Source organism: Diceros bicornis, chromosome 24, assembly GCF_020826845.1.
Source record: "Diceros bicornis minor isolate mBicDic1 chromosome 24, mDicBic1.mat.cur, whole genome shotgun sequence".
Taxonomy (NCBI): Eukaryota; Metazoa; Chordata; class Mammalia; order Perissodactyla; family Rhinocerotidae; genus Diceros; species Diceros bicornis.
Genome location: NC_080763.1, coordinates 48,551,073 through 48,577,745, shown reverse-complemented (window position 1 = coordinate 48,577,745; position 26,673 = coordinate 48,551,073). Strand labels below are relative to the sequence as shown.

Here is a 26,673-nt window from a genome sequence, read left to right as displayed (position 1 = left end):
CATAATCCATAATAGGAAAAAATGATCAAGCAGACCTCATCAAAATTTAAAACTTTTTCTCTATGAAAGACTGTTAAGAGGATGAAAAGACAAACTACAGACTGGGAGACAATATTTGCAAACCACATATCAAACAAAGCACCAGTATCAAGGTTATATAAAGTCAAAACTCACAGTAAAAATACAAACAATCCAATTACAAAAAGGGCAAAAGACATGAACAAACATTTCTCTGAAGAGATACAGATGGCAAATAAGCACAGGAAAAGATATTTAACTTCATTAGCTATTAAGAAAAAGCAAATTGAAATCATAGCGAGATATTACTATATACCTTTTAGAATGGGTAAAATAAAAAATAGTGTGTTAACACCAAATGCTGGCAAGGATGTGGAGAAAATGGATCACATACATTGCTGGTAGGAACGTAAAATGGTACAGCCACCACGGAAACAGTCTGGGGCAGTTTTCTTATAAAACTAAATGAAACTTACCATATTACCCAGCAATTGCACTCCTGGGCTTTTATCCCAGAAAAATGAAAATTTATGTCCACAGAAAAACCTCTATATCAATATTCACAGTGGCTTTATTTGTACTCACCAAGAACTAAAAACAACTCAAATGTCCTTCAACAGGTGAATGGTACAACAGGATTCAGCAATAAAAAGAAATGAACTGTTGATACGTGCAGCAACTTGGATGAGGATGATACGGCAAGTGAAGAAAGCTAATCTCAAAAGGTTACATACTGTAGGATTCCATTTATACAACGTTCTCACAACGACAAAACTAGGAAGGACAGATTAGCGGCTGACAGAGAGCAGTGTGGGAAGAGCGGCAGGACGATAAAGGGGCGGCACCAGGCAGTTCCTTCAACGAGGTGGAATAGTTCTGTATTCTAACCACGGTGGTTACGCGAATCTACACATGGGATCAAACTGCATAGAAACACACACAGGAGTGCGTGTGAAACCAATTAAGGTCTGTGGTCTGCGTATTGTACCGATGTCAACTGGTGGTTTTGTACTACGGTTACCTAAGATGTCACAGCTGACAAGCTGGGAGATGCTGGGGTAAGGATTCAAGAGACTCTATGTATAACTACTTTTGCAACTTCCTATAGGAGAAAATTTTTCTATCACAGAAATTTGAAGAGACAAAAATATTGACAAAGGATAAAATTATTATAATCTCAAGACTGACTCAAAGATAATTACATGTAATATTTTTGTATATTTCTGGTCATTTTTTCTAAGCATAGTTTTTGGTTTTGCAAGGTTTTTTGGGTGGGGAAGGTTAAACACAGTGAGGTGATTACAGTTTAATACCATGTTTTCACTCAACTTTATAACATATATAACTCAACATAAGGTTCTTCCAAAGTGATGAGAAGCTCTTCATGACCATGCTTTAATAACTACTTAGCCGTTCTCTCTTAATCCCTCTCTAGGAAGTCATTTCAAGAGAGGAAGAGAGTAAAGTGGTTAAGAATGTGGCCTGCAGCCAGATTTCTGGGTTCCAACCTCAGTCCCACCACTTCCCAGCACTAGCTGAGCAGGCTACTTCTCGGAATCTTGGCTGAGTGATTGAGAAATGAGGATATCAAGGGTGTTCTGCCTCACAGAGCCGTGACGAGAACTAAATGAGGGAGCACACGCACCCTACTCAGAACCTTGCCTGGCACACAGTAAGCACTGGGTGAATGCAGCTTTACTGCCCGACAGGTGTTCTTGGAATGGTCCTTCACCCACCCTCCCCAAAAGGGTCTCTAAGAAAGCACAAGCCACATTTCCTCCACACCAAGAACACCATCCTCTGGAGCAACTCCCTCGCAAGAGACTGTGGCAACCTATCCGAGTATGTCACGACTGCAACTCCACTGTGGACAAAGCCCTCCAGCCACTGACAGACGACTCCACACCTTCGTCTCCCCACTGATACAACATGTGCACCTTGCAGCAAATGCTGAACCCTCTATGGAGACAGTTCAGGAAAAATAACCCTAGCAAGATCGAAATTTGGAGAGAAGTCAGAGGAAAGATTATCAAAAATTAATAGTGATCCACTTTGCTTCCATAACTATTCATCAAAAATTTTTTAAATTCACTGTGAAAACTGACAGTGTTGAGATGATAGGAGGCTTATCCATATGTACAAAGACTGTCACCTAATTCAATGGATGAGAGGAGAATCGTGGATTTAGGGGAGAGTCTGACAATATGAGATGTTGTGGCTTATAACTTAAAGCTGGTTCCAATAAAGGAAATATCCAAATAAGAGTAAAAATACAAAACACACATAAATTTTAAAAAGACATCTGAACGTGTCAACGACTCATTATCGTACTAGAACACAAATGTCTTACCTTTTCTCTGATCACAACTTGTTTTAGAGGCCCAACTCAATCGCAGACTCTGATAATTCGTATCTTCATCACAAACCAGAGTTCTAGTCAAACAAAAATCTATAACTGTCATTTAAAAAAAGGAATGTAAACACCATGCTAACAAGAAATAACTTTGTAATAATCACAATGCATAGTGATAAAACAATACAGCAGAAACACGCAAACTTTAGAATCAGCACACACACAGAAGCCTCTGGAAATGCACTGGCCATTCATTACTACCACTACCCAAGTAGGCTGTGGTCACATTCTTTCTTTTTGTTGTTTTTTTTTTTCTTGTGAGGAACATCAGCCCTGAGCTAACATCCATGCCAATCCTCCTCCTTTTGCTGAGGAAGATTGGCCCTGGGCTAACATCTGTGCCCATCTTCCTCCACTTTATATGGGACGCCGCCACAGCATGGCTTGACAAGCGGTGCCTCGGTGCGCGCCCGGGATCTGAACCCCGGCCACCAGCAGCGGAGTGCGCACACTTAACCGCTACACCACGGGCCAGCCCCTTCACATTCTTTCTTCTAAGGACTGGGAGTCTTTGGGTGTGAAGAATGTATTCCCTGTAAGATCCAATATATCATAAGAAGAGCCTATCCGGACTGCACCCACATGAGCATCGTCACTGGGATACAATCTGGTGGGGGGAGCTGCTCCGTTTCTCGGCACTATAGTGTCCTCATGTGTAAAACCCAGGTGACAGCAGCCCCTGCAACTCTTCTCTGGACAGACCTCCCCCGTCCTGTCTACAGAATGCAGGCCATGCTCTGCAGGCAGGGGTGCTGTCTTCCCTACCGCAAACCTCACACATTGAGCCTAAAGGAGCAGCAGGCGTCCTCCTGACTCCTCACTGGCACTTCCCTCCTGGAACACCTCCCGCTCATGAACTAGGCCACCACGATCAGCCTCTCCTTCCTGGCTCCCCAGTCCTCTGACACGTTTCAACCTCATAATTTTGTGCTGACTTTGTGGGTGATTTCATACCCACAAAAACAATGCTGGCAGTATCCAGGCTCTCAGTTCCACGAATTCCTCTCCTCCAGTGATCTCCTCTTCCACCCTATGTCCGCATCTCCTTCCCATCACCATACCAACACTGTCATTACCAGTGACAGCAACCCAAACCCTCCTCAATCTCAATTTCAAGCATCCCTCTCCCTGTCTTGTAACCTACCCCAGCAATCCTAAATCTCCACAGATGGACCTACAATCTATCCATCTTAGGACCTGCTAACTGCCCCTTACCCCTTTGCCTCATGGCCTCATTCCTCTCCTGACCAATCCACAGGTCCATCATCTATCATTTTTTAATTGATGTTTTAATAGTTTATAACATTGTGAAGTTTTTGGTTGTACATTTTTGTTTTCCATCACCATATATATGTCTCCCTTCACCCCTTGTGCCCACCCCCTACCCCCACTGCCCCTGGTAACCACAATACAGTTTTCTCTGTCCATGGGTTGGTTTATATTCCACATATGAGGGAGATCATACAGTGTTTGTCTTTCTCTTTCTGGTTTATTTCACCTAACATAATACCCCCTCCAGGCCCATCCATGTTGTTGCAAATGGGACAATTTTGTCTTTGTTTATGGCTCAGTAGTATTCCATTGTATATATATACCACATCTTCTTGATCCAGTCATCAGTCGAGGGACACTTGGGTTGCTTCCACTTCTTGGCTATAGTGAATAATGCTGCAATGAATATAGGGGTGCATAAGCCTTTTTGGATTGTTGATTTCAGGTTCGTTGGATAGATTCCCAGTAGTGGGATAGCTGGATCATAGGGTATTTCTATTTTTAATTCTTTGAGGAATCTCCATACCGTTTTCCATAGAGGCTGCACCAGTTTGCATTCCCACCAGCTGTGTATGAGGGTTCCTGTTTCTCCACATCCTCTCCAACACTTGTTGTTTTTTGTCTTGGTGATTATAGCCATTCTAACGGGCGTGAGGTGACATCTTAGTGTTGTTTTGATTTGCATTTCCCTGATGATTAGTGATGTTGAACATTTTTTTTTTTTTTTAAAGATTTTATTTATTTTATTTTTTCCCCCCAAAGCCCCAGTAGATAGCCGCATGTCATAGCTGCACATCCTTCCAGCTGCTGCATGTGGGACTCAGCCTCAGGATGGACGGAGAAGCGGTGCCTCGATGCGCACCCGGGATCCGAACCCGGGCCACCAGCATCGCAGCGCGCGCACTTAACCACCAAGCCACAGGGCCGGCCCTTGAACATTTTTTCATGTGCCTATTGGCCATCTGTATATCTTCTTTGGAGAAGTGTTTGTTCATTTCCTCTGCCCATTTTTTGACTGGGTTGTTTGTTTTTTTGTTGTTCAGTTGTGTGAGTTCTTTATATATCATGGAGATTAACCCCCTGTCAGATACGTGTTTTGCAAATATTTTCTCCCAGCTGGTAGGTTGTCTGTTCATCTTGATTCTGGTTTCATTTGTCTTGTAGAAGCTCTTTAATCTGATAAAGTCCCACTTGCTTATTTTTTCTTTAGTTTCCCTAGTCTGGGTAGGCATGTCATCCGAAAAGATTCCTTTATGACCAACCGTCATCTATCATTTTAATCACTCCTTGCACATACCTTGAACTCCCTTGCCAATCCCTCTCCTGGCACCCTCTGTCACATACCCTCTCTCCTTCCCAAGGACAAGCATGCAGCGAGCAGGCCCTCTCTCCTGCCTCATCCTCTCTGCACCTTTCCCATCACCCAACAAAAGTGCCGTTGGGTCTCCTGTTTGGGAAAAATGTTCTCTTGGTCCCACCTCCCCTTCAGCTACTGCCCCATTTCTCTGTTCCCCTTACAGCAAAAGCCTTAAGAGTGCTGTCTGACTGCACTGTCTCCAATTCCTCTCCTCCTATTCCTTCCGGAACCCATTCCAAGCAGGCTTTGCCTCCACTGAGACTGCCCTTGTCAAGGTCACTGATGACGTCCATGTTGCTAATTCTCACGGCCAATTTTCAGTCTTCCTCAAACTTGACCTATCATCAGCATGACACACTTGTTCACGAGTCCTCCACAAAATGCTTTCTAATTTGGTTTTTAGGACTTCACTGGCCGCCCGTCTGCAGCTCCTCTTTATCTGCCACCTTTAAACAGCAGAACTGCCTTCCCTCCGTGCACTCACTCAGAGCTGTCATCCACTGACCACTCCAGGCTGCTCCTCTGCTCTGGGCTCCAGGCTCACACAGCCAACTGCTTCCTCAACATCTCCACCTAGACACCTAGCAGGTGTCTCAAACTTACCATGTCCAAATCTAAGCTCTTCGTTTGCCCTGCCCCTACCCCACCCCACCCATAGTCTTCACTATCTCACGGGGGACTCCATTCTTCCAGTTCTCAGGCCACACGTCTTGAGAGTCAACCTTGATGTGTCTCTCACAATCCCTGTACCAGATTCCTCAACCAATCTCCATGGGCTCTGCCTGCAGAATCTATGAAGAAACTAACCCACTTCTTATTTCTCCTGCCGCTACCATCCTGTTCTAAGCACCCGTCCATCCTTGCCCAGATTACCGTGATAGCCTCGGAACTCACCTCCCTCTTCTCCCCTTTGCCTCATTTTGGTCTCCTCCCTGAGTGATTTTGTTGAATGAACGTTGGGTTCCATCACTCCTGGTCGCAAAACTCTCTAACAGCCCTCCGTCTCACAGTCAAAGTCAGAGTCTACAATGCCCTAATGGCCTTGCCTCTCTGACCCCTCGCCCAGCAACTTTCTCCTCCGCTCACCCAGCCCAGCCCCCCTGGCCTCCTTGCTGTTTCGTGCTCTTGCCTTAGGGACTCTGCACTTTCTGTTCCTTCTACAGAAACACTTCTCCCAGACAGTGGTGTTGACTCATTCCCTCAACCCCCTCCCCCCACTCCATCTACACCTTCAGGTCCCTTTCTCTAACACTCCCTACCCACAGTCCCCTGCTTTTTCCTCTTACATATGCCATAACTTAATTTATCACATATTTTTATTTATTGTATTTATTGTCTATCTTTCAAAAACCCACCCCTGCAGGTGTTATGAGAACAAAGACTGATAGGTTTACTGCTATTTCCCTGGCACCTAGAACAATCCCTGGCACAAAGACAAAACACTAACCACCATTTCCCCTTGTTTATCCGTTCCAACCACACTGGCCTCCTTGCTGCTCCTCAAACCCACTCCCTCTGCCAGGACCACATCTTTCCATGGCTCACTCCTCACTCAAGTCTTGTTCAAACATCACTTCCTCGAAGAGGGGTTCCCACATCACCCTATCTAACAGATCATTTTTCCCAATAACTGAAACTCCTTTCTCTCATTTATTTTCCTATATAACATTTCTCTCTACCTGAAATTATACTTTTTTTTTACCTGCTAATTGTCTGTCTCCCACCAGAAGGTAGTCGCCATGAGGACGGGGCCTTGGTTATTCATCACTGTACTCCTAGCATCGAGAACAGTGCTGGCACATGTTAGGCTCCCAAATATGAATTAATGAATTTAGAAAATTCATTAAAGCAATCTCACAAAGTAATCAAGGACATATATCAGACTACAGGTGGAGTGGTTTCACTCCTGAGTTGACGTGGTATCCTTCTGAGCTACCTCCCTTAACAGATTCCCCAAGCTCCTCCCCGACATCTGCCTCCCTCCAGTCACAGAACTCCACTTGGGGTGGCCCCAAAGCTCTATTGCCCACAAGGTCCCTCAGAATACCCCAAACACTTCCTGACAAGAACCTTGGCCCGAAGGTTGCCCTGTGACATGGCATGCTCAGAGGAAGAAGTGGCAAACTACAAGTATAAGAGAAACCCTATGAACCTACTTTTCTAAATTCTCTTTTCCAAAACAGGATTGAGCTGGGGAGGAGAGGGGAGAACAATTCCTGAGGGGCAAATAAATCTATAAATACTACAGTTTATGTCTTGAGGAAAACAGAGAAGCACCTTACCATATTTGACATCTGGAACTGTGACAGAACTCTCTGCAATGTTGGTGGACAAAATAATCTATCAAACATCAAAAAAAAGAATCTGACATTCTTACTATATTCTGGAAATCATTAGGCAAAGTTAAAAAAAACTCAAACTCAAAAATTATTTAAAAGTTTCTTAATGTAAATAGTGGACTCAAATTTTGAATTACTCATTTTCCTACTTTACATAAGTCACAATTAATCACAGGTCCTGGGGAAGGTGGACGAGGAGGAGTCAGAGCAGCCTGGGCTCTACAGCCAAACTTGCTGGAATCCCATCTCCGCTCCATACCAGGGTGGCACCGTGGGCCAGGTACTGACGTAATTTTTCTCATATATAAAATGGAGATAATACCTATCCTAACAGGGTTGTTGTGACAATCATATGAGTTAATAAGTATAAAATGCTTAGAACTGCTCCTGCATGAGCCAAGTAGTCCACAGACACCAGCTCTCGTCTGTAGCGCTATCAGCCCTTCACTGGACACCTACTTCACATCAGGCACTGCAGCACTGCTATGGTTTTAGGTACCGAGATCTATCATTATAATTAAGCCTCCTAACAACTCTGCACGGTACATATTGACTCAACTCTCAAACGATAAAATTAAGTCTTAGAAAAATTATTTGCTCAAAGTCACACAACTACAGGTGACAGAGACCCAAGTCACCTGTCCAGTTTCACATACATGCTCTTAATCCCTATACCTCAATATCAAGTGACATCCTCTCCCTGACGGACTCACTCTCAGGGGTCCATAGGAAGCCCCTGATGTACAGAAAACCAGGCACATGCAACACAGCAGGTGCTTAAAGGAAAAGGCAAGAAACAGAGCAAAGACAGCTGTCCCCGAGCTCAGACAGGGTAGTTTCAGGGGGTTCCTGGAATTACCCAGGGGCAAAAAGCACAACCAGTCTAAAATCCGGAGGAAGGGCTGTAGCCTGTAATTGCCCTAAGAAACCTGCAAGGTCTAGGCTGCCCCTGGAGATTCGGAACACTCTCACTGAAATCAGGGGGCTGGGGTGCACACTTGGGGTCCCTGATCATCTCAAGCAGCTCTAGAAGGGTTGTGATACGACAATCCCACTGTTCACGCACAACCTGAGATTAAAGAAATCCTCCTAAACCAGGACCAAGAATGTGGGTTCTAACCAAAGTCTCCAGAGCAGTGCCAGAGACACTAGAACAGTCCTGTGCTTTGAGAAATGCCAGAGAGTAAAAGGCATTGAAATCCACTAGCAACAATGCCCTGAAGTTGCAGAAATAAAAAAACCTTAGCAAACTGATTTACAAAATAAAAGACAAAATTAAATAACATACCTGGCTCATCAGGCGAGTGAGTACATGTTTAAGTGACTAACCACTGGCTACAGAATACACGTACAAATAAGCTGAATTGTTAGCCTTTTTCATTAGAAGAGTCTCTAAGGAAAACGTACCAAAAGTGCTCAGAATTTGTCTGCCAGCTCTCCTACCTTTCTGTACCCAGGCACTGGGCTTAAAAACACATTATTCTGTTCTTCCAAAGTCACACTTGAATGAAGTGGATAGACCTGTAACCTAAGAAACAAAAATGTAATGAAATAAAACATCCATAAAGGATAAACATACATGAGAACTTACAAAAACAAATAACTATTCATTGAGATGATTAAAATTATTTAAGCCAGAAACAATACAATGGTTTACAAGTGAAAAATTAGCTGTATCATTTTAAACATACCTTTTGTGAACCATGTTTGTGAGAAGTTCATGCATGTAGTTTATTTCACCCAGACCTAGGGAAGAAAAAACATGGAGGGAAAAAAAAGATTTGTATTTATTGCTAAAAACCAACTTTTAAACTAAGATGACATCTTTTCCAAAGAAGGCCCTACTATTTTATTTGACTTTTTATCCTCTTCACCTGAGTACATCAGAATTATAAGTAAAAATATACCACAACATTGACCATTAGTAACTCAAAAATATGAGAAAAAACATACTTTTCCAGTGTCAGTATTCTCCTCTCCACAACAGTGACTGCCTGTGAATGTGGCCATGTGAGTAATTCTACATTTCTTTTTTTTTTTCTCATTGATTTTCCAAATTTCCTACAACGAGCATGCACAATTTGACAACCAAAACATAACACTTAAGAAGTGCTGGTCACAGAGATATGTTAAATTATTTTCATTAGGTTTAAAAAATGCTTATTGATATATAAAGCTAGCATGTACTTTTGCCTGATCCTGAATTACCAGTATTTGAACGTGTTATGGGTTAAACTGTGTCCCCTAAAAAGATGCTGAAGTCCTAACCCCACTACCGCAGAATGTGACTTTATTTGCAAATAGTATCACTGCAGACACTATTAGTCAAGACGAGGTCACACTGGAGTAGAATGGGCCCACGATCCAATAGGACTGGTGTTCTCTTTTAAGAAGGGACGAAAGACAGACAACACGCACAGAGAACGCCACGTAACGATGCAGAGACAGGAGTGACGCAACCACAAGCCAAAGATCACGGAAAATTGACGGCCAGCACCGGAGGGTAGGAAGAGGCAAGGAAGGATTCTCCCCAGAGCCTCGGGGGAGCACGGCCCTGCTGACACCGGGATTTTGAACCTCTAGCCTCCAGAACAGTGAGAGAATACACTTTTGTTGTTTTAACTCTTCCAGTTTGTCGCACTTGGTTACAGCACCCCTAGAGAACTAATACAGAACCATCCCTAAAAGATCAACTACCAAAAAAAACACACATCAAACCTGAATTCCCAAAAACACATAACAGAAAGACAACAAACTACACTGTAAAATATCATTTATACATATTTGATTCAGGCAATGTTTAGCACTTAAAAAGGATTTATCTCATTTTAGGTATATTCTTGAGCTAGTATCATCATGGCTCTGCTTTGGTCATTTTTTTCCTTAATAAAGTATTACACACACAGTAGTTTTTGATAAATATTTATCGGGTCAAATGCAACTCCACTCCGCTGTCAGCAAATGGTTATTTTCTGGATATAAAACTAATCCATATCAACCTAAGCACAACATGATCGAAGTTTTAAGCTCATATGTTGCATTCCAAAGATAAATAAGTTACTTTTATTCATGCTTTTTGTTCTCCATCAGTATTAACACAAATACTCATATGCTCCAAACATTACCTTCCAACAACAAAAAATATTTGAATTATTGTCATAATGTTTCATTAAGTTATACCACTTGATTTAAAAAAATCATTTCAAAAAAGTACAATTTAACATAAATTAATCTTTTCAGGTATTTTAAGAGCCTATTTTCTCAAATATTGAGAAAGGAACTCAAGGACTACCCTGATGATTTTCATGGCATTATAATAACAATACTATTATTTAATAATACTTAATTTTTTTTTTTTTTTTTTGGTGAGGAAGATCAGCCCTGAGCTAACATCTGATGCCAATTCTCCTCTTTTCTTCTGAGGAAGATTGGCCCTGGGCTAACGTCCATGCCCATCTTCCTCTACTTTATATGGGACACCGCCACAGCATGGCTTGACAAGCAGTGTGTCGGTGCACACCCGGGATCTGAACCTGCAAACCCTGGGCCACCGAAGCGGAGTATGCGCACTTAACCACTGCGCCACCAAGCCGGCCCCCTTATTATTATTAAATAAACTTTAAAAATAGATTTATGACAATTACCTAACATTTATAATCATATACATGAAATAGCAAAGTTAACAAAGTCAAGTATTTTATTGAAAATTTTGAAGGTGGTAAGACTGCCTTCAAAAAATTAAACTCTTCATTACCAATCTTTTTAGTAATACAAAAGTTATAGTAAGAAGTCAAACTGAAACCACATTTGTTCACACTCTCACGGTCTAAAAAGAATAAACCCATAGAGTGAATACCATTTTTCATAACATATGCTAGAATCAAACTTAGCCTCTATCCAGGGCATTATAATTCCAGGTCACAAAAGTATGACAATCACCTGGCAAAAACACCAGCACACTGCTCCGCTCTGACACACACTGGGCATCTGACCAGGTCTTCTTCCTGTTAAAAATGTGAGGTGCACAAATATTAATCAAGGCTAAGATAGCCATTGTTTTTCCAGAATCTTATTATTGCAGCTTCTGATCCTGAAAGGCTCTTACAGATCACCCAGCATAATGTTCTTTCTTTTACATAAGGAAACACAGAGTCCCAAGGATGAGACACTATCCAAGCCCTCACGATCATTTGGGGAACCCCAAGCCTCTTGAGTCCCATTATTATCTCTTATAAAACCACACTATCTGCACAAGTTTTCCTTGAAATTTTGTTATTGTAATCCAGAACCTCAAAATACAAAACATAATAAATACAAGCAAAATTTCAACTCTGAAACTATTATTAGAAACTATTATTAGAAAGCATTTTTACAGACCAAGATCTCAAATCATCCGCTCGCCTCCCTGCTGTCAATACACTATTTAGTTTGTGTGAGATCAGAACTTTCCTTCCTCTGTGCACTGTGGGCCCTCCTGTGTGCCAGGCCCTCCTTTGTGCAGGCAGATACAGCAGTAATGAGACAGATAAGGCCCCTGCTCTCTGGAGCTTACATTCTAGCTGGAGAGACAGACAAGAAACCAGTAAACAAACAGGGCAGCGTCCGTTTGGCAAGAGGACCGTGACAGAGACAGATGGGAGCACGGAGCACCTGCGTAGCAGTTACCAGTCTACCCCTCACACCCCTCCTCCTCCTTGGCAGTTACTGCTCCCAGGCACTGCCTAGATTGTTGTTGCTTGGCTTTTCCAAGAAATAATAAAGATTAGAGTAGAAATTAATGGATTAGAGAAAGAAAAACAACACAGAAAAATCAATGAAACCAAAACGTGGTTCTTTGAAAAGATCAACAAAATTGACAAATCTTTAGCTAGTCTGACCAAAAGAAAGAGAGAGAAGACTCAAATTACTAGAATCAGAAATGAGAGGACATTACTATTGACTTCACAGAAAAAAGGATTGTAAAAGAATACTACAAACAACTGTAAGCCAACAAATTAGACAGCTTACATAAAATGGACATATTCCTAAAAAGACGCAAACTATTGAAACTGACCCAAGAAAAGACAATATGAATAGGCCTATAACAAATGAAGAGATTGAACTGGTAATTTTAAAACTATCCATTAAAAAAGCTCAGACCTCAACAGCTTCATAACTGAATTCCAACGAACATTCAAAGAATTAATACCAATTCTTCACAAACCCTTCCAAAAAACAGAACATTTCTCAACTTATTTTATGAGGCCAGTATCACCCTGATACCAAAACCAAAGACATCACAAGAAAACTAAAGACCAATATTTCTTATGAATATGAAAGCAAAAATCCTCAACAAAATACTAGCAAACCAAATCCAGCAACATACAAAAAGAATTATACACCACAACCAAGTGGGATATATCCCAGGGATGCAAAGTTGATTTAACATCTAAAAATCAATTAATGTAATACATCATATCAATAGAACATAAACAAAAATCACATGATTATCTCAATAGACACAGAAAAAGCAATTAACAAAATCTAACAGTCTTTCATAATAAAAACACTCAATAAATTAGGAATAGAAGTGAACTTCTTTAACCTGATAAAAGTCGCCCACAAAAAGCCCACAGTGAACATCATACTTAACGGTGAAACTGGATGTTTTTCCTCGAGATCTAGAACAGATAAGGCAAGACAAGGATATCCACTCTTGCCACTTCTATTCAACACTGTACTAGAGGTTTTAGGGCAATTACACAAGAAAAAGAAAGAAAAAGCATCCAGATTCAAAAGGAAGAAATAAAACTATCTCTATTCATAAACGAAATGACCTTGTATATAAAAAATCCTAAGGAATCCTACTAGAACTAAGAAATGAGTTTAGCAAGGTTGCAGGATATAAGATCAATATACAAAAATCAATTGTTATTTCTATATACATTTGCAATGAAAAATCCAAAAATGAAATTAATAATTTCATTCATAATAGCATCAAAAAGAATAAAACACAGGAATAAATTTAACAAGATAACTGCAAAACTTATACTCTGAAAACTATGAAGCACTGTTGAAAAAAATTAAAGAAAATCTAAAGAAACAGAAAAACCTCCCACATTAATGGACTGGAAGACTTGATATTGTTAAGATGGCAATACTCCCCAAACTGATCTACAGACTCAACACAATCCCTTTCAGAATTCTAGCTGGATTCTTTGTAGAAATCAACAAGTTGATTCTAAAATTCACATGGAGATATAAGGGACTCAGAATAGCCAAAACAATCTTAAAAAAGAATAAAGTTAGGAGGACACTCACCTCTAATTTCAAAATTACTTCAAGGCAATGGTAATCAAGACAGTGTGGTACTGGCACAAAGACAGACATAACAGATCAATGGAATTCTTGAGTCCAGAAATAAACCCACATGCCTATGGTCAACTGACTTTCACCAACGGTGCTGACACTAGCCAATGGCAAAAGAATAATCTTTCAACCAACAATGCTGGGACAACTGGATAGCACACATGCTAAAAAATGAAATTGGACCCTTCCCTCACACAAAAATTAACTCAAAATGCATCAAAGATTTAAATGAAGGAACCAAAACTATAAAACTTTTAAAAGAAAACACAGGGGTAAATCTTCATGACCCCGAATTTGGCAATGGATTCTTAGCTATTACACCAAAAGCATGAGCAACAAACGAAAAAACAAATAAACTGGACTTCACCAAAAGTATAAAATTTTGGGGGCCGGCCCGGTGGCACAAGCAGTTAAGTGCATGCGCTCCGCTGCAGCGGCCCGGGGTTTGCTGGTTTGGACCCCGGGTGCGCACCGACGCACTGCTTGTCAGGCCATGCTGTGGCGGCGTCCCATATAAAGTGGAGAAAGATGGGCACGGATGTTAGCCCAGGGCCAGTCTTCCTCAGCAAAAAAAGAGGAGGATTGGCAGACATTAGCTCAGGGCCGATCTTCCTCATCAAAAAAAAAAAAAGTATAAAATTTTCTGCTTCAAAGGACACCATGAAGAAAGTAAAAAGACAACCTGTAGAATGGGAGAAAATATTTGCACATCATATATCTGATAAGGGGCTTGTACAACTCTTACAATTCAATAAGAAGAAGAAATAATCTAATTAAAAATGGACAAAGGATTTATGTCTCTAAATATAAATAAGTAAATATAAAACATATGTTTCTAAGGAGGATATACAAATGGCCAATAAACACATGAAAAGATGCTCAACATCATTAGTCATCAGGGAAAGGCAAATCAAAACCACAATATGATACCACTTCCCATCCTAGGATGGGCAATATCAAAAAGTCAGATATTGGGGCTGGCCTGGTGGCGTAGTGGTTAAGTTCACGTGCTCTGCTTTGGCGGCCCGAGGTTCGAGGGTTCAGATCCCGGGTGCAGACCTAAGCACCACTCATCAAGCCATGCTGTGGCGGTGTCCCATATAAAGTAGAAAGAGATGGGCACGGATGTTAGCCCAGGGCCAATCTTCCTCAGCAAAAAGAGGAGGACTGGCAACGGATGTTAGCTCAGGGCTAATCTTTATCACCAAAAAAATAAATAAATAAAAGTCAGATATTAACCAGTACCCCCAAGGATGTGGAGAAATTAGAACCCTCATAAGCTGCTGGTGGGAAATGATGCAGATGCTCTAGAAAACAACCTGGCAGCTCCTGAAATGATTAAACATATGATCCAGCAACTCCACTCCTAGGTGTACACCCAAGAAAAATGAAAACATATGTCCACGTAGAACCTTGTACACAAAAGTTCATAGCGGCATTATTCATAAAAGCCAAAAGGAGAGAACAACCTAAATCTCCATCAACAGACAAGTGCATAAACAAAATGCAGTATATCCATACAATGGCATATTATTCGGTCATAAAGAGGAATAAAGTACTGATATGTGCTACAACACAGATGAACCTTGAAAACGTACGCTAAGTGAAAGAAGTCAGTCACAAAAGACCCCACACTATGTGACTCCCTTCATATGAAAGTCAAGAATAGGAAAATCTATAGAGACAGAGAGTTGATCAGTGGTTGCTTAGGGCTGGGGGTGAGAGGAAGGATAAGGTGTGACAGCTAAAGGGTGCAAGGTTTCTTTTTTGTTGTTGTTAAGGAAGATTCGCCCTGAGCTAACATCTGCCAATCTTCCTCTATTTTTTATGTGGGACCCCACCACAGCATGGCTGATGAGTGGTGTAGGTCCATGCCTGGGATCCAAACCTGGGAACCCAGGTGACCAAAGTGGAGTAAGCCGAACTTAACTACGAGGCCACAGGGCCAGCCCCTCAAGGTTTCTTTTTGAGGTGATGAAAATGTTCTAAAATTGGCTATGGTGATGGCTGTACATATAAACGAATATACCAAAAACTACTGAATTGCACATTTTAAAAGAGTATATTGGGGCTGGTCCAGTGGCTTAGCGGTTAAGTTTGTGCGCTCTGCTTCAGTGGCCCGGGGCTCACTGGTTCGGATCCTGGGCGCGGACCTACGCACTGCTCATCAAGCCATGCTGGGGCAGCGTTCCACATAGAGCAACTAATAGGATGTACAACCGTGACATACAGCTATCTGCTGGGGATTTGGGGAGGAAAAAAAGGGAAGGGAGGAGGAAGACTGGCAACAGATGTTAGCTCAGGGCCAATCTTCCCCACAAAAAGAAAAAAAAAGGAGTGTATTGTAGGATGTGTGAATTATATCTCAGTAAAGCCACTTTAAAATGAGGGGAAAAAAAGCAGAATGGAGAGGACGTTGATAAGGGCAAGTGCAATAAGTTCCTTGTTAGCCACAAAGGTAACAGGTGGAACTGAGAGAATATTTTAAGGGAACAAATATCAGAAGCCTATATAATGGAAAAGAAGACTATGGGCCTTATATAAAAGTATTCAAGGTAACCAGTGAAACAAAACTATAGGGGCCGGCCCCGTGGCTTAGCAGCTAAGGGCATGCGCTCCGCTGCTGGCGGCCCGGGTTCGGATCCCAGGCGCGCACCGATGCACTGCTACTCCGGCCATGCTGAGGCCGTGTCCCACATACAGCAACTAGAAGGATGTGCAGCTATGACATACAACTATCTACTGGGGCTTTGGGGAAAAAAAGGAGGAGGGTTGGCAATAGATGTTAGCTCAGAGCCGGTCTTCCTCAGCGAAAAGAGGAGGATTAGCATGGATGTTAGCTCAGGGCTGATCTTCCTCACAAAAAAAAAAAAAAACTATAAACCTTCCTGAATACCAAGAAAGAATTCAAAAAATAAAAAGAGAAGGAAAGATCACATAGCAACTATGACATATCTGAGACTAAATCCAGCAATCATATCAATAAACATGGACGGCTGAACTCAATGAGCAAAAGAAAAAGACTTCTGAATGGCTTGCACAGCAAAATCAACTCTATGCAAAAGACACACTTAACCCAGCAACTCAGAACAGAGTGAAAACAAAGGGGTGGCAAAGGGTTTATAGGCAAAGACAAATAGAAAGTAGGGGCTGCAATCTTGACACGTAACAAAGCAAAATTCAGACCCCACAGCATTAGGCAAGACAAAGAAGGGCACAGGATAATGCTACAGGCCGTGGTTCACAGCAACACCCTGATAGAAACATCTGTAAACACCAGAAAAATGGAGCAGCCCTCTTCACAAAGCAGAAACCACCTATGATGGAAGGAGAAACAGAAATATGTTAATAATAAGAGATCTCAACATATCATTCTCATTCCAAGACCAATCAAATGGTCAAAAAATAAATTAGGGGCCAGCCCAGTGGCGCAGTGGTTAAGTGCGCACGCTCCGCTGCGGCGGCCCAGGGTTCACAGGTGTGCACCGAAATACCACTTGCCTAGCCATGCTGTGGCAGCGTCCCATATAGAGTAGAGGAGGATGGGCACAGATGTTAGCCCAGGGCCAGTATTCCTCAAGAAAAAAGGGGAGGATTGGCATCGGATGTTAGCTCAGGGCTAGTCCTCCTCACAAGAAAAAAATTAAATTAAATAAATAAATAAATTAGAAGAACTAAACAACAATAATAGGGTGCATCTTATGGCCGTACACCAAACTTTTCAATCTGATAATAGAAAACAGTCATTTCAAGTGTACACAGAATATTCATAACAACTGACCATATGTTAGATTACAAAAAACACTTAAGTTCCACGAAAGCAGAAATAATACAAACAATATTTTATGATCACAACTCCATCAAACTTGACATTATTAATAAAAAATGTTTAAAGGCCCTTTTATGAGAAAATTTAAATTTCTCTACTAAAAACTCTAGGGGCCGGCCCAGGGGTATTATGGTTAAGTTCGCACACTCTGCTTCAGTGGCCTAGGGTCTGCTGGTTTGGATCCTGGGCGCAGACCTAGACACTGCTCATCAAGCCATGCTGTAGCAGCATCCCATACACAAAATAGAGACAGACTAGCACAAATGTTAGCTCAGGGACAATCTTCCTCAAGCAAAAAGAGGAGGATTGGGGCTGGCCCGGTGGCGCAAACGGTTAAGTGCGTGCGCTCCACCGCGGCAGCCCAGGGTTCGCCGGTTCGGATCCCGGGCACGCACCGACGCACCACTTGTCAACCCATGCTGTGGCGGCATCCCATGTAGAGTGGAGGAAGATGGGCACGGATGTTAGCTCAGGGCCAATCTTCCTCAGCAAAAAGAGGAGAATTGGCAGATCTTCCTCACAAAAAAAAAAAAAAAAAGAGGAGGATTGGCAACAGACGTTAGCTCAGGGCCAATCTTCCTCACCAAAAAAAAACCTCTTGGGTCAAAAGAGAAATATAAGCCAAAATTTAGGTTGTCTCAAAAATAATAAAAACACACTATACATCAGAATATATGGGATACAATCAGAGAAGTGACGAGACAAAAAAATCATGGATTAAAGATGTATATCAATAAAACAAAAGGATGAAAATAAAATAATTAACTATTCAATTTAAAAAATTAGAAAACAATAACAAAGTAAACCAAAAAAGCAGAAGAAAGGAAATTATGGTAAAAGTAAATAATGACTTAGCTAAGAGAAAGAGAATAACAAACTAAAATCAGGTTCATTACAATGTTTTAAGTAGGCACCTAATAAACAAATGAATCTGGCTGTAAAATAAAGTGATTACCAAGCAGAGAGAATGATTATTTCAAGTAACATTTGGAAAGAGATCTCTCTGACTGTATATCAAGCAGAATTACATTCCAAAAATAAAAGGAACATCAAAGAAGTTTTATACTTCACTCAGTAGGGTTTAGTTTTAGAAGGAATATCACTATTACACTTTTGAAACTATTTTATTATTACATTATGGGGAAAACAAATAAGTAAACAATGCTCTTAACAACCAAGAGATTCTGTGTTTAAGAAACAGCACTGGGTCAGCGCCATGACTTAGTGGTTAGGTGCGTGCGCTCCGCTGCTTGCGGCCCAGGTTCGGATCCCGGACGCGCACCGACACACCGCTTCTCCGGCCACGCTGAGGCCGCGTCCCACGTGCAGCAACTAGAAGGATGTGCAGCTATGACATACAACTATCTACTGGGGCTTTGGGGGAAAAAATAAATAAATAAAAATTTAGAAAAAGCACTAAAAATATGAAAGTTAAAGTAAAAACAATGTTAAATTTGAACTGAAATTCAATATGAATTCATAGTATTTTAAAAATACATTTCCAGCTATATCCACTGAAAAGGCTTAGAAGCAATGACACCCCAGTAACGATGAGCCCACCTAGAGTCAAGATCTTGATTTCTAAAAACATTCTTCACTGCAAGAATCTGGTTCCTTGGAGAAATGGATGGTTCCTGATCTAGTGCAGAGAAAGAATAAGGTGAATAGCTTGGAACATCTTGAGCAGAAAGCAAGTAAATGCACTATGAGTGAGGGGGTCATGTCAAAAGACACAAAAGACAGCTCAAAAAGGTTCCCACTGGCCAAATTTTGGACAGCTGATCATGAAAAAAGAAAACTGTAACTAACTTTGACTGAGAGAAAACATTTGAAAAGACATATATGATATAAAGGAATGTTATCCAAAATATATATAGAACTCTTAAAACTCAACAAAAAGAAAATGAACAACCCAAATAAAAAATGGGCAGGGGCCGGCCCGGTGGCCCAAGCAGTTAAGTGCACGCACTCTGCTGCGGCGGCCCGGAGTTTGCCGGTTCGGATCCCAGGCGTGCACCAACGCACCACTTGTCAAGCCCTGCTGTGGCAGCATCCCATATAAAGTAGAGGAAGATGGGCATGGATGTTAGCCCAGGGCCAGCCTTCCTCAGCAAAAAGAAGAGGATTGGCAGATGTTAGCTCAGGGCCGATCTTCCTCACAAAAAAAAAAAAATGGGCAAAAGATCTGAACAGAGACCTCATCAAACAAGACATACAGAAATCAAACAAACATATGAAAAGATGCTCCATTTCATATGTCATTAGGTAAATGCAAATTAAAACAATGAGATACCACTACAGAGCTATTAGAATGGCTGAAATCCAGAACCCTGACAACACCAAAAGCTGTCAAGGATGTGAAGCAATAGGAACTCTCCTTCATTGCTGGTGGAATGCAAAATGGTACAACCACTTTGGAAGACAGTCTGGCAGTTTCTTACAAAACTAAACATACTCTTACCATATGATCCAGCAATCGTGTTCCTTGGTATTTACACAAAGAAGTTGAAAACTTATGTCCACACAAAAACCTAAACATGGATATTTATAGCAGCTTTATTCATAATTGCCAAAACATGGAAGCAATCAAGATGTCCTTCAGTAGGCGAATGGATAAATAAACTATAGTACATCCAGACAATGGAATAGTATTCAGCACTAAAAAGAAATGAGCTGTCATGCCCTGAAAAGACATGGAGAAACCTTAAACGCATATTACTAAGTGAAAGAAGTCACTCTGAAAAGGCGGCCTATATATGATTCCAACTATAGGACATTCTGGAAAAGGCAAAACTATGGAAACAATAAAAAGATCAGTGATTGCCAGGGGTTACGGGGGAGGAAGGGATGAACAGGTGCAGCACAGAGGATTTTTAGGGCAATGAAAACACTCTGCACAATACTACAATGGTGAATACATGTCATTACGTATTTGTCAAAACACACAGAATGTAAAACACAAGAGTGAGCCCTGATGTAAACTATGGACGCTGGGTGATCATGATGTGTCAATGTAGGTTCATCACTTGTAACAAATGTCCCACTCTGGTGCAAGATATTGATAGTGGGGGAGGTTATGTATATGGAGGAGAGGGGGTATATGAGAACTCTGTACTTTCTGCTCGATTTTGCTGTGAATCTAAAACTGCTCTAAAAAATAAAATCTATTTAAAAGGAAAAAAATCCCATGAGTCCATTGTGACCTTAAAAGAAAGAGAGAGAGGGGCTGGCCTCGTGGCCAAGTTAAGTTCGGCATGCATCACTTCGGTGGCACAGGTTCAGTTCCCAGACGTGGACCTACATCACTCGTCAGCAGCCACGTTGTGGTGGTGACCCACATACAAAATAGAGCAAGACTGGCACAGATGTTAGCTCAGGGTGAATCTTCCTCAGTAAAAAAAAAAAAAAAAAGAGAGAGAGAGATGGGGAGAAAAGAGGCAGGGTAACAGAAGGAAAATTTCTCTTTACAGACTAATCTCAGGATGTCAGGGAATAAATAAGAACAAATAATAAAATTAGAACATCACTAACATAATAATTGATTCAGACAAGACCGTGAGTGGATGCTAAAGCTATTAGATGTGAGGTTGTTGGGCAGCCACAAGGACACCAACGTGCAGAATCTGTAAGTCCGATGAACCTCCACCAAGATCAAGGAAAAGAAATCCACACCTACTCACAGCAGTCCAACCACAGAACATCAAACACAAAGAACGCAGCTGAAAGTCAGCCAGAGCAAAAAGGCTGATTTACCTACAAGGAACCATTAGACCAAAAGCTGATTTCTCACCATAGTAAGAGAAGCCACAAGATTATGGGAAAATATCATTTAAACATAGAAAGAGTAATAAATATGCATGCATCTAATATATGTAAATTATATCTCACTAAAGTAATTTAAATAAAAACATCAGAAAAAGTGGAAGTATGGAGAGAATTAAACTGCAACCTAAATTTCATACCTAACAAAACTGTATTTCAAGAATGAGAGTGAGAGGCCAGCCTGGCGGCGTAGCGGTTAAGTTTGCGCGCTCCACTTCAGTGGCCCGGGGTTTGCAGGTTCGGACCCCAGGTGTGGACCTACACACTGCTCATCAAGCCATGCTGTGGCAGCATCCCACATACAAAAAAGAGGTAGACTGGCACAGATGTTAGCTCAGGGCCAATCTTCCTCCCCCCAAAAAAAATCAAATTAAAAAAAAAGAATGAGAGTGAAATAAAGACATTTTTAGCTAAATAAAAACTGAGAACATTTACCAGGAGACTCTAAAGAAACTTTTGAAGGGTATACTTTAGGAAGAATAAAAATGATCTAAGAAGGAAAGTCTAAGACATAAGATAGAATGATGAATAAATGACATATATTTGGGTAAATCTAAGCACATTGATGATATAAAAACTTTGTGGGAGCTTAAAAACAGAGCGAAGATAGCACACAATGGCATGTAAGCTGAAGGGGGATAGGACTGGAATGCAGCCACCTCGTTTCAAGGTATTGCCCAGGAGGAACTAAGACAACGAGTAACTTTACACTTCAGCTATGTTTCCATTTCACAACCAATGACTAAAGGAAGAGAAATCACAGATGTGTGTGTGTGTGTCTCAGGCCTGTAAGAGAACGGCTGTCCCAGCAATCAAGTTCTGGTTGCTGTGAGGAGGTGGACTCCACATCCTCATCGTTTGTTCTTCCAACATGTACATTGTGTTCATGAGCTGCAGTAAAATAAGCGCAGTAAAGGTTCATAATACAGCATAGTGTTTTTAAAATACAGACCCTACCCATCACTTATGACCTAAAACTGTTCCTAAGAGAAAATATGTTCCAGGTTTCAAAAAGCCAGCTAAACAAATGAACGTCTGGAAGACAACAGGAGACTGCTGAGTCAGGAATGTATCTTTCTAATAAATGCAAACAAAGACAAAGCAAGGCTTTCCACAGTTTCTCCTAATGTAGCCCCTTAAGTTTTATCTCAGGACTACGAGTGACAAGACTTCTGCATGTCTGGAAAAACTATTCCATCTTCAAGCTGTGGTTTCTAGCTTTTAAAATTGTCAGTCCTAAAACTATACTTGGTATGGTTTTAACTACTTTAAAGTGGAAATTTCCAGTAAAAAACTTACAAGATATTAACTTTACTTTAAAATACATACAGTGACTACTGAAAAAAGTATCTACAGTTATAGCTTAATATTATAAAAACACTCAATAGTTTCAAAGTGAATAACAGATTTTTTTAAATCATATATATGCTAAAGTACATTGCCAACTGGAGTGTTTCTTACCCACTTTCTTTCATATCCAAGTCATCAAACATCTGAATTAGGGAGACAGCAACTTCATATATATCCTTAGTTATCACCGGCTCCTCCAGGAGATGAGGAGAGAGCTAAAAACAGGAAAAGAAAAAGCTGGAATATCAAAATAGAATTACGAAGGGAATTCTCGGGTTGGATGGGTGACTCTCTCCTTTAGTACATTACTGTAATACTCCAAATAAAAACAGTATCATTTGCAGCCACTATGTAAGCATCTGCCAAGCATCAAACACTATTCAAGGCACCTGACATATACAGCACATTCTAGTACATCCCCTGACACCGTCACTGCAGCAAGGATGGAGTCAGAGTACAAACATACAGAGGTGAAATGTATGGCAGGAAATCACAGAATGAGTTGCTCCCAATGTCTCTGGAACCAGGAGGAGTTCCCGATCCCAGAGCCAGCGCTCTTCCTCTCCGTCAAATCCCCACCTCAAAGAGCCCTCGGACTGCAACATTGTCCTGTGAGGGAAGCAGCTTTGAAAATCACAAGTACCAGGAAAATCTACTATCCCACCTGCATCTGCCAGTTTACAGTAATACTATAACCACATAGTGTTGTATCTACCAAGGTTTAGAGGGTCATTAGACTACTTTTAATTGTGTATTAAAGCAAAGCCAAACTGAGCCCAGCTCACTTTAAACTGCCTTCAAGCACCTCTGCAGAACACTGGGGCTCAACCACAAATGGCAAACTCCCCAGTGAGGTTAGAATTACTGGTCTGAGCTGATGGCTTTCATGGGACTGAGGCTACCGCCATGCAAGTATCTCTCTATGATATCCAGCATGACAATTATGCCATAATTTCCATAAAACCTATTTTATAGCCATTCTGGGGTTTTCTCACCAAGTATAAGAAGGCTTTTTTCTTTAATGATTTTACTTACCAAGTACTATATGCAAGATATAGCATTTGATTTTGTGAAGGACACATCAAAAGAAGGCTTCAGGTGATGAGAAGTTAGCCATAAATGCAAACTTATTTCCAATTTTTACTTACAGTAAATTAAGTTAGCTAGTATTTAAATAATTCAATTTTTATTATTATTACAATTCTACAAATATAAATATGACAAATTGACCTTTATTTAACCAATAATCGTGAAAAAGTGTGCCTAATAAATCCTTTTTTGATGTTCAACCTTTACCTTACATAATTTTATCCAAACAATAACCAATATTTACCATAACAAAACTGTACAAAAAGAAACAGAAAAAAAGGTATACTTTTCACGAACTCCAATAGTGGCATCCAAACCCACCTAGAATTGTTTTTCCACAAACAAAGAAGCCATGGAAAAGCCATGTCATCCATTCACACGTAATTTCACTGAGTTCTAGAATCCAAGCCCAGAGACTGTTTTTTAGACACACAGCTAAGATACCAAATATAGCCATGCTTTCTCTAGGCCAGTCTTGACACAGGTGACAAAGGAAATACATCAGTCATGGCCCACTGATCCTCCTGTTGAACTTGTCCCCTCCGTGCGCGGGCATCGGAAAGAAACACAACAGACAAGGCATCCACTCTCCTGGACAGCACAGTGTGGTCCGAGAAAACAGACAGGCAGACAAGTCAAAGTGCACCAGGTCACAAAGAATGCTCTGACAAAAAAAAAAATTAGGGGGCAAGGACAGGAATGTGGAGGGAAGCACTGTTATTCACGCAGGTGGAGTTGGGGTGACTCTGTCATTCCTCCCACTATAGTGTTCAGTGACCATGACCTTGTCAACAGAATGAAGGCAAAAGCACCAGTGTTTCTGTTCCAAGCTGAGATCTTGGAGCCCTGCATATCTGCCCTCACCATTGGACAGTCATGCCCAGGCTAGCCAGCCCATCCCAAGAAGAGAGTGAGAGATACATGCAGCAAGGGAGAGAATAGCATTATGGATGGTAGGGAAAAAGAATGGTGCCTCCATACGCAGGAAAAACGGAATTTCAACCCATCTCACATCATCCTCCAAAATCCCCTTTAAATGGATTACGGCAAAACTATGAACAGGATTACATGAAAGCCACGCTCTACAGAGGAGGGGCGTGATCCTAAATAACACATGGGGAGTCCTAAGTGGTGGGCCATGCTCTACTTCTGGACTTAGGTTGTAGATCACAGATGTTCACTATTTCACTATAGCGCACATTTCCATTTTATGTACTTTTCTAAGGATTAAAAAAGTTGAAAATAAAGGATGAAAAGAACTCTTCAAAGGACACTGAAAGGAACAGCCAGAGTTGGTGACAGAAAGACCAGGAGGGCACCATGGGCCCCAAGGCAAAGTGAGTTTCACGAAAATCAAAGTGCTCAACAGCGTCAAATATTCCCGAGAGGTGAGGTCAGTTAGGGCTGAGCACTCTTCATGTAACCAGGAGTGACACTGGCAATGTCGTCTCAGCCGAGTGGGCACAGCAGAAGCCAGACTGCAACGAATCAAGAGTGTATGGGAGGTAGAAAAGACGACACTGGTGTTCAGACAGAGTTTGGCAAAAGCTACAGAGAAACATGGGACGTAAGGAGGGTGCTTTTTAAGACAAAAAGAGACTCAGTTCTGCTTAAATGTGAACAAAGTGGGAGGGTGGCGAAGGAGCTACTGAAGGTAAGGGGAGGGGGAGCAGCGACTTACCCCTAAGAAGGTGGAAGGGGGTGTAAAACACAGGTAGGAAGGCTGATGCTCCACAGAAGGAAGGATGTTTCTCCCTTGTAACACCACATAGTGTGCTTAGGTCACATGACAGCCGTAGTAATAATAACAATAAAACTGGAATTTTAACAAAGGTCCTCTTGACACCAAACACCATATAGCAGGATCTATACAAGACACTGTTGTTGCTAAGTCTTAATCTATAGTTAAGCCTTGAGTATTCATTCATTGAAATATTTACTGAGCACCTATAAGGTACTAAAGACAGGATACTTGGTAAATAATGGTAACGCCAGGTATTCTCTAGTCTGCTGAACATAACCCACCCATGGAGAGGGGCCCTGGCTGCCTGGAAGCTGGGGTGCCTTGACCACACAGGCTCAGGGGGCAAACGCCCAAGCCTGACCCCACCCCTCAGCACGTCCACAAGGAATCACCTAATGTGACAAACAGGTGAGCTCTGACACATAACACAACACAAGCATCACCAGGAATTAATCGAATTTTGGCCAGTTGTAGAGAAGTCTAGTAAACCATCATTACTCTCACATTCCAAAATGGGTCACAAAATGCAAAATTTTTAAATGTTATATAAGCACCCTCTCCCCTCCACCTTGAATATGGGCTGCATTTAGTGACTCATTTCCAAAAAGGACAGTAAGAAAAGGAGAGACATGTCCCTCCTTACCCTAGTTACATCTTAGGAGGGGTGACAGACAATAAGCAAACCAAAAGAAAAGGAGAGGATAATAACGTCACACGACAAACGGCGCCTCGGCCAGGAGATCAAGGCCAACACCACCAGTGAAGAGAAGCTCTTCACCCCTGTGGCCTTCTTCCCCAAAAATCATAATCCCCAAACCCATAATCTAACCACAAGAAAAATTCCAATAACAGGGCATCCTACAAAATACCTGACCAGTACTCCTACAGTCCAGGTCATCAAAAATAGAAGTCTGAAAAATTGTCACAGTCCAGAGGAGCCTAAGAAGACATGACGACTAAAAGCAACGTGGGGGCCAGCCCCATGGCTTAGCGGTTAAGTGCGCGCGCTCCGCTGCTGGCGGCCCGGGTTCGGATCCCGGGCGCGCATTGACGCACCGCTTCTCCGGCCATGCTGAGGCTGTGTCCCACATA

The 26,673-nt window shown here is 41.5% G+C and overlaps 1 protein-coding gene across 1 annotated transcript in view; it reads right to left on the bottom strand.

The window, feature by feature from the left end:
- Positions 1–26,673, bottom strand: part of TDRD9 (tudor domain containing 9) — a 121,271-nt gene that overhangs the window by 59,045 nt on the left and 35,553 nt on the right. The window contains exons 8-13 of the mRNA XM_058567826.1: positions 22,860–22,963; positions 11,339–11,403; positions 9,091–9,145; positions 8,843–8,927; positions 7,343–7,400; positions 2,369–2,473 (exon numbers count right to left, since the gene is read on the bottom strand). Of these exons, the coding sequence (XP_058423809.1) occupies positions 2,369–2,473; positions 7,343–7,400; positions 8,843–8,927; positions 9,091–9,145; positions 11,339–11,403; positions 22,860–22,963 (472 nt within the window). The remainder of the gene's footprint in view (positions 1–2,368; positions 2,474–7,342; positions 7,401–8,842; positions 8,928–9,090; positions 9,146–11,338; positions 11,404–22,859; positions 22,964–26,673) is intronic.